The sequence below is a fragment of the Pseudorasbora parva genome, chromosome 4 (assembly GCF_024679245.1).
Source record: "Pseudorasbora parva isolate DD20220531a chromosome 4, ASM2467924v1, whole genome shotgun sequence".
NCBI classification, from domain to species: domain Eukaryota; kingdom Metazoa; phylum Chordata; class Actinopteri; order Cypriniformes; family Gobionidae; genus Pseudorasbora; species Pseudorasbora parva.
Genome location: NC_090175.1, coordinates 31,780,192 through 31,794,264, shown reverse-complemented (window position 1 = coordinate 31,794,264; position 14,073 = coordinate 31,780,192). Strand labels below are relative to the sequence as shown.

General features: G+C 43.2%; 1 protein-coding gene across 1 annotated transcript in view; it reads right to left on the bottom strand.

The window, feature by feature from the left end:
* The window catches only part of LOC137073264 (radixin-like), a 666,127-nt gene that overhangs the window by 215,904 nt on the left and 436,150 nt on the right, over window positions 1-14,073 (bottom strand). Inside the window, exon 10 of the mRNA XM_067441577.1 lies at window positions 5,846-6,009. Within this exon, the coding sequence (XP_067297678.1) occupies window positions 5,846-6,009 (164 nt within the window). The remainder of the gene's footprint in view (window positions 1-5,845; window positions 6,010-14,073) is intronic.

Genomic DNA, 14,073 nt, shown 5'->3' with positions numbered 1-14,073 from the left:
GAGCGTATTGGTCCTGGTCCCCACCGCCACCTGCAAGTTTCTGGCCACCTGGCAGGGCCCATTCACAGTCACCGAGAGGGTCGGTCCCGTCACCTACCGGATCCGGCAGCCCAGGAAGAGGAAGGCTGACCAATTGTACCATGTGAACGTCCTGAAACGCTGGGTCGGGACCGGACCCAAACTCTCCGCGTTCACGGATCCCCCGCCCTCAGCTGTCGGCGGCCCAAAAGTCAGAGCTGCATCACCTGGTCAGTCAGTTTTCTGTGGTATTCTCCCCTCGGCCCAGGCGGACCCACGTCCTAGAGCATGACGTCCGAACACCACCAGGAGTTGTTGTTCGGCAGCCACCCTACCGGGTTCCTGAGGCTTGGTGACACACCATCGAGGCGGAGGCACAGGAGATGCTGAAGTTAGGGGTCATCGAACCATCCCGCAGCTCATGGTCCAGCCCGATCGTGATGGTCCCAAAGCCCAATGGCACCTTCCGCTTCTGTAATGACTTCCGCCGCCTAAATTAAGTCTCTGAGTTCGACGGATACCCAATGCCCCGGGTGGATGAGCTGTTGGACCGCCTGGGGAGGGCGCAGTACATATCCACCCTCGACCTCACCAAGGGCTACTGGCAGGTACCCCTCTCCGAACAGGCCAAGCAGAAGACGGCCTTCTTGACCCCGAGCGGACACTGGCATTATCGCGTCCTCCCCTTCGGCCTGCACGGGGCACCCGCCACCTTCCAATGGCTCATGGACGTGCTACTCCGGCCACACCAAGCATATGCGGCGGCTTATCTGGATGAAGTCGTGATCCACTCAGAGACGTGGGAGGACCACCTGGATCTACTGCGGAGGGTGCTGTCGGAGCTACGTCGGGCTGGGCTGACCGCCAACCCCGGAAGTGTCCCCTAGGACTCGCTGAGGCCAAGTACCTGGGCTATCAGGTGGGACGGGGGTTGATCCGGCCCCAAGAGAAGAAGGTCACCGCGATTCTCTCCGCTCCTCGTCCAGCCACCAAGACACAGGTACGGGCCTTTTTGGGGTTGGCGGGTTACTATCGGTGCTTTATCCCTGACTTTTACTCCTTAGCCTCTCCCCTGACAGACCTGACCAGGAAGGGGCAGCTGGAGAAGATTCCCTGGAACGCCGAGGCAGAGGCAGCGGTCCACCGCATCAAGACGGCCCTCACCTCGGCACCGGTGCTCCGAGCCCCCGACTTAAATAGCCCCTTCCTGTTGCAGATGGACACATCCGACACCGGGTTGGGAGCCGTCCTCTCCCAGTTCACCGACGGTGAGGAACACCCGGTGCTCTACATAAGCTGAAAGCTGACCCCAGCAGAACAGCGCTATGCGACCATGGAAAGGGAAGCGTTGGCCGTCAAGTGGGCAGTCCTGGAGCTCAGGTATTACCTCCTCGGCCGCCACTTCACCCTGACCACCGACCATGCCCCGCTACAATGAATGGCCCGAGCCAAGGAGACGAATGCCAGGGTGATGCGGTGGTTCCTGGCACTCCAGGACTGCAACTTCACCGTACAACATCGAGCCGGGACGGCCAACAGCAACACCGATGGTCTTTCCCGGATGTGGTCAGCTTTCGCAGGTCTGTCAGGCTCAGGCAGAAGACTCATGCTAACTGTTGTCTCTGTTTATTCCCCCAGAAAGCAGCGTGTGACGGCCAGCCCCCACCACGGAAGAAGGAGCACGGACACACATCACTTAAGAGAGCACTTAAACCACAAATAAAATCCAATCTTCGGGGAATTCACCTGCCATCCTGTGTCGTGTGCTTCTTCACCCTGTCACAATATATATATATATATATATATATATATATATATATATATATATATATATATATATATATATATATATATATATATCATATATAACGCATATATATATATATATATATATATATGTAGTTTATGAAATACATATGTAACCCTCGTTCCCTAAAGGAAGGGAATGAAGACGTTTCGTCAGTACTGATGAAATGGGGGTTTCGCTTAGAAAGCCAGCTGCCTTCAATCTCAATCAAAACGATCCAATGACATGAAAATGTCATGGGTCTGTAGAATTTGCCTAATGCAACCCCGCCCCACTGCGTGGGTATAAACAGTGTTGCATAGCAGTCATGCATTTATGTTACCTGCTGAGGAGCTGAGGCCAACCGCCCTGGCCATACCAGCAGTACAGCGGATGTGGCATGGGGATGTAACGTCTCCGTTCCCTTCCTTCAGGGAACGAGGGTTACATACGTAACCGAGATGTTCCCTTTCAGCCAGTACACTATGAGTTACATCAGTACTGACGAAATGGGGGTCCCAGTCTAATCACACCACAGCGACAGTCTTCCAGCATCCTGGGCTGACCTGTGCACCCTGCCTCAGAGTTTAACATGACAAGGGACTGGCTCAGCTACCAAGGTACACTGGGAGGCATATCCCACTTGGAGAAATGCAATCAGAGTGCCTACCCGTAATGAGGACTTGGGAAAACACGTATGACCCACATATGGGTGCATACGGAAGAACCTGGAGTATCCAGCCGCAGGTGGAAAAGTTTTTCAACCACAGGGGTGGCAAGGGTCTTGCCAAGGGAAGACATGCGTTCAAGGAGACTTACTTTGGAGAATACATGTGACGGTTGGCCAACGGGGGAACCGTGCACATGAGCACCTAACCTGACACCAGAGCAAGGACCATTTGGGCATGCACTCTGGTGCCGGCGTCAACAGTGCTGGAGGAACTCAGGGCCTTCGGGGAGGCTCACCTGAGTGAACGTAAACGCACGTATCCGGGCCGTCTCTGGAGGGGAATGGCGCAGCAAGCGAAGACACCAGCGTGTGTCCAGTCACTGGCCATCTGGGGTGATTATACAAGAGGACACAGGCTCCACTCGCAGATTATAAAAACCTGGTGAATGTGTTTCGGTGTCGCCCAGCCTGCAGCTCTACAAATGTCTGTCAGCAAGGCGCCATGCGCTAAAGCCCAAGAGGGAGCTACGCTCCAAGTGGAGTGTGCTTTGACCCCAAGGGGGCATGGCAAGCCCTAAACCTGGAAAGCCAAGACAATGGCATCCAGTATCCAGTGAGACAGCCTCTGCTTGGGGAGAGCCTTCCCTTTCTACTTCCTTCCGTAACAGAAAAAGAGCTGGTCAAAGGTCTTAAAGCACCACGTCCTGTCCACGTAAGTGCAAAGGGCGTGTACTGGACAGAGAAGTGCCAAGGCTGGGTCTGCCTCCTCCAAGGGCAGCGCTTGCAGGTTCACTACCTGGTCCCTGACGAGAGTGGTAGGAACCTTGGGCACATATCCAGGCCGGGGTCTCAGGATAACGTGAGTTAGCCGGCCCGAATTCCAGGCATGCTTCGTCGACCGAAAATGCCTGCAGGTCCCCTACCCTCATGATCGAAGCCAGAGCAACGAGGAGTGTCTCATAGACAGGAACTTAAGCTACACTGCCTGCAGTGGCTCGAAAGGGATTGGAGATTTGGTGGATCTTCTCGAGAAGCACACCAGGTGGCGAAAAAGTTCAACTTCAAAGTGTAGGCCTTTCTCGTGGACAAGGCTGAAGGGATGGTAGCGACCACCGGAAGTGGTAGGCTTCTCAAACCTGCCGCGTCCCATCCAGGAGCCATACGTGGAGGTTCCACGGGTCAGGACACGGGTGCCATACAGTGCCCCCTCTCTGAGAAAGGAGGTCCGTCCTCAGAGGAATAGGCCAGGGAGGTGCTGTCGCAAGGAGCATGAGTCCGGAGAACCAGGTCCGGCCGGGCCAGAACAGGGCGACCATTAGGACCTCCTCCTTGTCCTCCCTGATCTTGCACAGGAGCTGTGCGAGAAGGCTTACTGGGGGAAACACATATTTTCGTAGGCCCCGTGGCCAGCTGTGCACTAGTGCATCTGTGCCGAGGGTCCCCTCAGTCAGGGAATAGTACCAGCAGCAATGGGAGGAGTCGTGGGAGGCAAACAGATCTATCTGTGTGTCGCCGAACAGGGCCCATATCAGCTGGACTGCCTGGGGATGGAGCCGCCATTCCCCCGGCACAGGCTGAAACTGCGACAGCTCGTCGGCCACACAGTTTAGTTCCCCGGGGACATAAATGGCACGAAGCGACCTCAAATGTTTCTGGCTCCATAACAAGAGGTGGCGGGCGAGTTGCGACATGCGGCGGGAGCGTAGACCACCTTGGCGGTTGATGTACGCTACTGTTGCCGTGTTGTCTGACCGGCCAAGTACGTGCCTGTCCTTGAGCAGGGCTTGGAAGCGTTGCAGGGCACAGCACTGCGATGGTCATGTTCCCGCAGTGAGAATATGACGCATCCATGAATGTGTGCTTGGTGCGCAAGGCCCAAGCACGCCAAACCGCGCTCATGCACGGGCGAAACATCTTTAAAAAGACGCGCCATGTGCAGCCCTTTTAGAGAGGAGTTTTACTCAGGCAGAGTGCTCAGACGCCCAGGGAGAACACACAGACCTATACAGACCACTGCACAGATTAACAGGAATGCGGGACTCGCTAGAATGGGCCATCACACCAACACTCAGGGGAGACACTTGTCTTGAAGAGATACAACGCTTAGGAAGGCAAGTAGTACTCGGCTCCGAAGCAGAAACATAAATGTGTGACTGCTATGCAGTGGGGCGGGGTTGCATTAGGCAAATTCCGCAGACCCATGCCATTTTCATGTCATTGGATAGTTTTGATTGAGATTGAAGGCAGCTGGCTTACTAAAGCCTAGTTCACACTGCCGGATTTTTTCCCCGATTTTGAGTCGCTGACAGGTTTTGTGAAATCGCCTACAAATGCCGAGATCATAGGCAAATTGGTGCTCATGCACGCGAGTGACAATCAGGCAGTCTAAATGATCAAAGACGCAATCAGAGAGAATCGCCGATGAGTCGCAGACGCCCGAGAGATATTTGGCATGTTAAATATCTGGACCTGTCAGGGATTGAAACTCCTGCTGTGTGAACTGCGTTCTGACTGAAAATTACATCGGCGATGACCGACAGCCAATGAAAGAGTGAGATACAGGGCAGCAGGGGGTTCAGGGAGGAGTTATAGAGCAGAATATCAGTATTTTAATAGATATATTTACAATTCAATCAAACAGAAACAACGGCCAAACATTTGCACATCCAGCCACAGCAGCAGCACATTAAAAAATTGTTTATTTACCTCAAACTGTCTTTGCAAAACACAATCCTGGATCCCTCTGTCTCTCCAACAATTTATTTCACCATAATCTTTTTTCTTTTTCTCTGCACATACATTTTGAAGCAAACTTTGTGCAGTTTATCATTTTTAATAACAATTCTAAGTCCCACGCGAGAACTCCGGTCTGACGCACGTGTGATCTCGCGTTGTTTACTTGTCACATCGCACGTGTAGTTGGGAAACTTAGTTTGCGCACCGGAGAGAGAGAGTTGTCGGCCTCTTGTTCAGTCATGCAGTGTGAACTCCTCTGTCATCAAACCATTGGTTAGACGATTCAGTCATGCAGTGTGAAATCCTCTGTCCTCAAACCATCGGTTAGTGTGAACACTGCAGTGACTGAATGATACCCCAGATAGTCATGCAGTGTGAAAAAAGTAGTGACCCGACGAGTTTGAAAATCATGCAGTCTGAACTAGGCTTAAGCGAAACCCCCATTTTGTCAGTACTGACATAACTCGTAGTGTACTGACTAAAAGGGAACTACAATTGTGTTTGCACAATTGATAATTTAAGCATTTGCATTTCATTTTAATTTTGTAAAAAAAAAAAAAAAAAACTATGAAGAGCATAAAATTAAACCATAGAAAGTTTATGTAAATTATGGCATATAAAGTGTTATTTGTCACCTCTCTATCTGTTTCTGGTGTTTTTCTTCTCTGGCCTGAGCCTTCATCTGCTGCACCTCAATTGTGTCAGGCTTCCTCCTCCTCATGTACAACTCATGGTTGCCCATACACAGAGCCAGGATGCGCTTGTTGATTCGCAGTCGTGGTGCATAGAACACAAAGTCCTGATGTCAAAATCGAAAAGATTCAGTCAACATATTTGCCATATACACACAACTTTATACATAAAGTTTATACACTTTCACACATACATTTATACACTTTAACATTATACATAAACATATATCAACCCTCTACAATGCAAGTAAATCACTTGCATTTGCAAGTAGGCATGTGCCGATATCAATTTTTCATGTTGCGATTAATTGATGAAGTTTTATCACGATATACGATATTATCACGATATTGAAATACGTTTTTTTTTTTTAAAGTGTTGCCATAGCATAACAGCTTTAAGAACTTTTTTTGTAAGAACAAAAATAACTGAATGTTTAAATACAATAATGCACCAAAAATATATACAGCCCTGGAAAAAAAAAAGAGACCCCTCTTGAGAAATCAATGTTAAGTGGTCTCTTGATTTTTTTCAGAGCTGTAAAAGAACATTTTTCAAACAGATTAAAGTCAATCAACTTTATTTATATAGCGCTTTTACAATCACGATTGTGTCAAAGCAGCTTCACAGTGTCAAACAGGGTAATATTGCGACAAAATTAGATTTGGCTGTACAGTCGTACTGGAGAAAACAGTGATGTTATCAGCTTATTTTAATTTATCATATAGCGACAATGTTGGCAGATCAGTATTATAGTTTATAGAATTAAATAAGACCTAATTCATATATTTTATTTGTATAATAAGTTGAATAACTTTAATCATAAAGTGCAAAAGAATTAGGCTATAAAGAACAACAGGTAGGCTTACAAATTACAATAAGGTCTCATTAGTTTATGCATTAACTAAGATGAGCAACAGCTACATTTGGTACAGAAAGAATAATGTTTTTGTTAATGTTAGTTAAGAAATACTGATCATTGTTAGTTTTATCTTAGGTCCATTAAAAAAGTTCTTTTGATTTTGATTTTAATGTTATTAAATAGTAACTAAGAAATTAACATAGAATGATTAATTCTTTATTAGTATTTTTCATTGTCAGTTTGGTAATAATGAATTAACATGTTAACTAATGAAGTCGTATCTCAAAGTTATACTGAACAATAACAAATAATTAGAACAGTTCTAATCATTAGGGCATGTTGTAGGCTAGTCCAGATTAAAACATAAAAATGTTTAAATTTGAAAATAAATAGCCTATTAAGTCTTTAAGTATTAAGTATTTGGTGCTGTGATGAACAACATTGAGATTACAAAAAGGAATGGCTGTTTTAAAAACCACACGCATTTTTTTTTTTTGTTTGCTGGTTTCCGGGGTAACAGCCGCATTCTGCAGTTCATCAGCACCCTCTGCTGTCACTGAGCGGCACTTCAGCAGCGCGTCTCCTTCACCGGTTCAGTCATGTGCAAACGCACTTTGGGCTTGTTTATATCTGAGCGCGAGTCCCTTTGACAGAATAAAGCGGTGTTGAGCATTTATACGGTTGATGGGCAAAGTATTCTTGAGTACATTATAAAAAAAAAAATAAAATGTTAATAAATTATTATTTACGATATTTTAAAGTGCCCACGATAACAATATCGTGCATATTCATTATCGTGATAAATCGCATTATCGAAAATCGGCACATGTCTATTTGCAAGTAAATCTTCACTCTGCGAATCTAAAATGAGGCTGAATCCAGCTTCTTATTCGCAGCTTCATCTTGACCGCACACTGCCTCATTTTGGCTCAGCTCAATTTAGGGATCATGTGGTTTTTCTCTTATTCACACTTTTTAGGGAACCTGATACTATTATGTCTCTTTTCAGAAATAATAATAAACTATTTTGAAAGGTAAATAACACAAAACAGTTAAAATAACTGTAAAAACATAAATGTACATACAATATTATTACATCATTCCATAAAGCTGCAGTAGGGAGTTTTTAGAAAACGTTTGCTTAGCCTGAAAATTTGAACAAGCTTAACTTACAGCTCACCCCCCCTTGCTCTCTGCTGCGCTACAGCCCACGCTCCATAGCTCCTCCCTTATCACAACGGAGCCTGCCATGAATGCACAGTCTAGTAAACAGGCAGAGCCACCAATGAAGGTCGATAAACAGTTATGGTTTATCATATTGTTGATGTTTTGTCCGAACTAGTGAATGTACTGGTTTGGACAAAACATCAACAATATGTTTTACATTGACTACGGCCTGCCCATACTTTGACTACAAACTTGGTTCTCAAAACATTACATATTTTGCAATATATGTAACGTAACTATATGACGTTGCACTATTTCTATAAGTTATAAATAACTAGTAATATAACTAATGTTACAGTATGTGAGTAATTATTCTATCGATATGTAATGCTAAATAAGGTTTGCTAGTACATTATTTCAGCAACATGACAAGCCAGTGTGCGGCTAGAGTTTTGACACTGAGTCAATGGGCTTCACATCCACAGCGACTTCGAGGAGTCAACGGGCTGGGAGAAGAGGAAGCCGTGGTTTGCGCAGAGCATCAGGCAGGGGATGGGAAGATATAACTATAATTTAAATAAATAATAATTATACATTTTCAAATATTGAACGTCAATACAGAATTAAATATTCTGTAGCCTATTTTGCCGTCAATATCATAGATATGTATGGTCAATACTGCTGAGTGCCGATGTTTTCTTTGCTGTATCAGTAGGCTATATATGTATGTTTAATATGAAGTATAGGCCTTCCCTATACGTTAACTAGCAGCAACAGCGCCATGTTAGACACACTTCTGGTGTGCAAAGGCATAGAAAATACCACGCAGCCGCCATTCAGCTGACACGTAACAGAAACGGCACACATGCAGTGTGTCTCCAGCCTTAGAGACTTTCAAACATCAAAATGTCATTTATCAATATGTATTCATGTCAAAATGACACATTAACATCTTTTCCTATTTTATTTTGCCTGGAAACACTTCCAACATGCTTGCGTGTCACGTGAAAAATAGGCGTTATTTCCATTTCTAGCATGCATGTGTACACTGTGTCACGCGGGCAGTGTGCAAGCTCTAAACTTTTAACATGGGAGCAGAAATAAAAATGATACGCCATGCTGGCAGTGTGTCGCAGGCTCTTGATTGACCACCTGTACACGCACTCTGCATGAGAGGGGGTTGTGATCAACGCGCACACGCGCTTGATTGACACTGCTAAGACAATCCTCCTGGCTCTGATTGGTTGTTTCTTATAGGGAGCGGTGTATTTCTGCAAATGGCAATAGAACCACTAGGAGGAGCCAGAGGAGCTTGATTTTTTCACAGATTATCTGTCTCATATTCTACTGTCAGGACATAATAACAGGTTTACCAAATATGTAAAAAATACATTTTTTTACAAAAGTTACCTACTGCAGATTAAATTTTTGCACTTGAATGCTTTAATGCATTAATATATCAATTGAATAAAAAATAATTCAAGGAATTATTATAATAAATCACAAGGTAACTAGATATTAATGCCAGATTCAGCTTAAATCTAGCCTCCGAAGACTTTGTAAGACTGAAAAAACTAGTATATGCCGAAATGTCTGAATGAAGAACAAAGACTCTCTGAGAAAATAAGGAAATTAACATCTGAACTGTCCCTCACACACCAATGGAGACGCAAGTCTCACCTCACTATCAGCTAATCTACATCTTTCCCTATTGACTCCCTCTCCCCCAATTCATTCCCTCTCTCATGCTGAGATCACTGAAAATGCATCCAGAATCTCTATATTACAATGTCAATCCACACGATCGAGTATCATATGTGTTTGATATCGTTTGAAATGTCTCAGTGCGACTGGTAAAAATATCTCAACTCCACAGAAGTAAACTAGAACATCATGAATGTTTTAAGGGTTTAAAGATATCTTTCCTTGGTGTATGATGGGTGTGGCTTTCAGCCATTTGGCCTCTCTTCTAATCAAGTCTATAGAACTTGATCAATGCAAATTCCTATTGTGATGGGTATGTATCTGGTTCTGGGTATATAAGGAAATGTTGCAAAGAGCTCAGGGCTCGATACTGTACTCAGGTCAGCCCGTAATGCTGGACGTTTTAACCCATGCAGCATTATGTAACCTTGATAAGTCAGGTATACATCTCATTCTTTACTTTAGAGTATTTGATGTGAAGTATACCTTTGAATTGATTATGTAATTGGCGTTGTACATTTACCTGATTGTTAATAAATTGTTATACTTTGATTGATTCTGACTTGCTCTGGAATTATTCAGGTTGGGTATAATTTCAACAAAGGGTTAAACGGAATAATTAAATGTGTAGTTAAACTATTAAAATTGAATGACCAAATAACCAAATGGCATTCTAACCCAAATTCTAAATTATAATTAAATGGAGTCAGGAATTGGAAAAATCCCCTTTTCCCCGCTGAAAAGACGAACGCACAGCGACCTTCACCCGCCGATCGTTGGCCTCCATTGGGACGATTTGGGCGGCCTTACAACTTCTGATGAACTAACAGTATTTTGAAGTTATGGATCCGTGAATTTGTCAGATATGACAATACAGTTAGAGTAGCTATTGCATCGTTGGCCCAATTGGGGGCGCTATATCTCGCCTGCCTTTAATGGTGCGATCAATGTTGCACTGGAGTATTATACCCAGTGTGTTTGATTGCACCATGCAAAATTCCAGAAATTTGTACTGTAGTATTTTGAAGTTATGGATCCATGAATTTGACAGATATGACAATACACTTAGAGTAGCCATGGCATTATTGGACCAACTGGAGGCGCTATATCTCACCGGCCTTTATGAGTGAGTTCAAAGTTGCACTGGAGTATTATACCCAGTGTGCCTGACTGTCCCCATGCAGAATTCCAGACATTTTTACTGTAGCATTTGAAAGTTATGGATCCATGAATTTAACAGATATGACAAGTTAGCCATTGCATTGTTGGCCCAATTGACCGTTCACAAAGACCATGTCGTCCTGTTGTCATGTCCGACAAGCCATGGTGCTCTCACACTATACACATTCTCACGTAGAGAAAAATACATCAAAGATGTACATAGAGCAAAGAGGACACTGACAACACGCCGGCAGACAAAACAGAGCAAGTTACTTTCGATGTGAAACAAAGTCTCAACTTTCAAATGTTGCAATTTTTTTTAAGAAATTGAAACAATAAATACTCTTTTGGACTTCTTTAATGTGTTTTGATCACTTTAATGCCTCAGTTAAAGGTGCTCGTGAACCAATAATCTCTTCCTTCTAGTTCATTGATAATCATCAAATAAACATAAATGAACAACAGTACACACCGTTTTTCAAGTTGAAGTCTACCAACGTTAATCTACCAAATCTCCTGACTGCTTTGTCGGACAAAACAAATACTCTTTTGGACTTCTTTAATGTGTTGTGATCACTTTAACGCCTCAGTTAAAGGTGAAAACTGCTTTGTCGGACAAAACAGCAGATTCAACAATGCGATTTGCTTAAATCGCCTGTCAATCAAACTTGCGCCAAAGATTGAATTGGATGCGTTATCTCTCAGCTTCCTTTGAGTTCAAAGTTTCACCGGGGCCTTATTCTAAGGGCAATTGACTTTCACCATACCGAATTTAAGACATTTTTACTGTAGTATTTTACTGTAATGGAGGCACTATATCTCAGTTTCCTTTGAGGGTGCGTTGAGAGTTGCACGGGGGCCTTATTCCCAGTGCACTTATCTATAACAATCCAGATATTTTTAGTGTAGCATTTTGAAGTTAGGGATCCATGAATTTGACAAATATGACAATACAATTAGAATAGCTATTGCATTGTTGGCCCAGTTAGAGGCACTATATCTTGGATGCCTTTGAAGGGTGCATTATACCCAGTGTGCTAGACTGTCACAATGCCAAATTCAAAACAATTTTACTGTAGCATTATGAAGTTATAGACAAATGTGACATTACAGTTAAAGGAGAAATTGCATTGTTGGCACAATTGGAGGCATTATATCTCAGGGTTTTTTATGGGTGCATTGAAGGTTGCACTGCGGATGTATACCCAGTGTGCTTGACTGTCGCCATGTAGAATTCCAGACATTTTTACTGTATAAGTTTGAAGTTATGGATCCATGAATTTGACAGATATGAAAATGCAGTTAAAATAGCTATTGAATTGTTGAACATTTGGAGGTGCTAGATCTCAGGGGTCTTTATGGGTGTTTTGAAAGTCACACTGGGGCTTTATAGCCAGTGTTATTGACTGGCAAAAAGCGAAATTACAGACATTTTTACTGTAGCATTATGACTTTATAGACCCACAAATTTGACAAACGACAGTACAGTTAGAAGAGCCATTGTATTGTTGGCCCATTTGAAGGAGCTATACATCTCCATAACTTCAAAATGCTACAGAAAAAAATGTCTGGAATTCTGAATGGTGAAAGTTAAGTGCACTAGTATAGTATAAGTCCCTAGTGCAAACTTTAATGCACCCATAAAAGCAGCTGAGATATAGTACCTCCAAATTGGCCACAATGCATTAGCTATTCTAACTTTATTGTCATATCTGTCAAATTCATGGATCCATACTTAAAAATTCTACAGTAAAAATGTTTGGAATTCTACATGGTGGCAGTCAACCAGTGCAAACTTCAATGCACCCATAAAAGCAGCCGAGATATAGCACCTCTCAATTCGCCAACAATACAATGGCTCTTCTAACTAGTCATTCATCAAATTTGTGGGTCCATTAAGTAATAATACTACAGTAAAAATATCTGAAAAGTGGCATGGTGACAGTCAAGCACACTGGGTAAAAGTCCCAGTGCAAATTTTAACACACCATCAAAGGCAGCCAAGATAAAGTGCCTCCAAATCTGCCAACAATGCACTAGCTATTCTAATTGTCATCTGTCAAATTCATGGATCCATAACTTCAAAATGATACAGTAAAAATGTCGGGAATTCTGCATGCTGATACTTCAGTTCAGTGCACTGGGAATAAGTCCCCTGTGCAACTCTCAATGCACCCATAAAGATCCCTGAGATATAGTGCAACCAAATAGGCAAAAAATGCAATAGCTATTATAATTGTGCTATATCTGTCAAATTCATGGATCCATAACTTCAAAATTCTACATTAAAAATGTCTAAAATTTGAATCATGATAGTTAAGTACAATGGGTATAATGTACCAGATGAATTTTTAACACACCCATATAGACCCCTGAGATATAGCACCTTCAAATGGGAGAACAATGCAATAGCTATTCTAACTGTATAGTCATATCTGCCAAATTCAACGAATGCGCAGGGTGCCTTTATTTGATGTACCGTGAATTCTAGTCTGAAGACGCACAACTCACTGTCACTTTGACAGAGCTCTGTGTTTCTCTTTGTTTCACACACACACACACACACACACACACACACACACACACACACACACACACACACACACACACACGCACACACACACACACACACACACACACACACACACACACACACACACACACACACACACACACACACACACACACACACGTGTAACAGGATAAATATCATTGTTCAAGGGTTCTTTAAATAAATCCTGCTGTAATGTGTTCACGCATCCTATTGGGTGTGATGGTGGCGCTGTAGTTCACTGCATTCGAACAATCTACAGCAGAGCTAGAGAGAACTGCTGTGGGTGAGTCGTTTCTGCTGGAGCTCCGTATTAAAAGTAAAAATAAAAGTTTCATGTTGAATGTTAGACGATGTATAAAGGGGATTGCACACATTGAACTCTGACTTCTAGAGTGTTTTCTGTTTATATTTTTGTGTATTTGATAGTTTTATTTGTGTTTGAATTAATTTGATATTTCTGTGTGCACCATTTCCCATGTGCTTCCTAACAAGTGAAATATGTTTCGAATAGATGGAGCTGAAGCTTTTTTGCTCACTACTTTCTCTCTCTTCACTGCTCTGTCCAGGTAATTGTTTTTGTAATATGGTATTTAAGAATATACTGTTTTGTAGAACATGTTGTTTTACGGAAAATGTTATTTCTATTAATTTTACTCTGTTTAATGTAAAGTGCATTATCTTATATTTAATATATTATAATATCTCTGTCTATTCATATTCCTAAT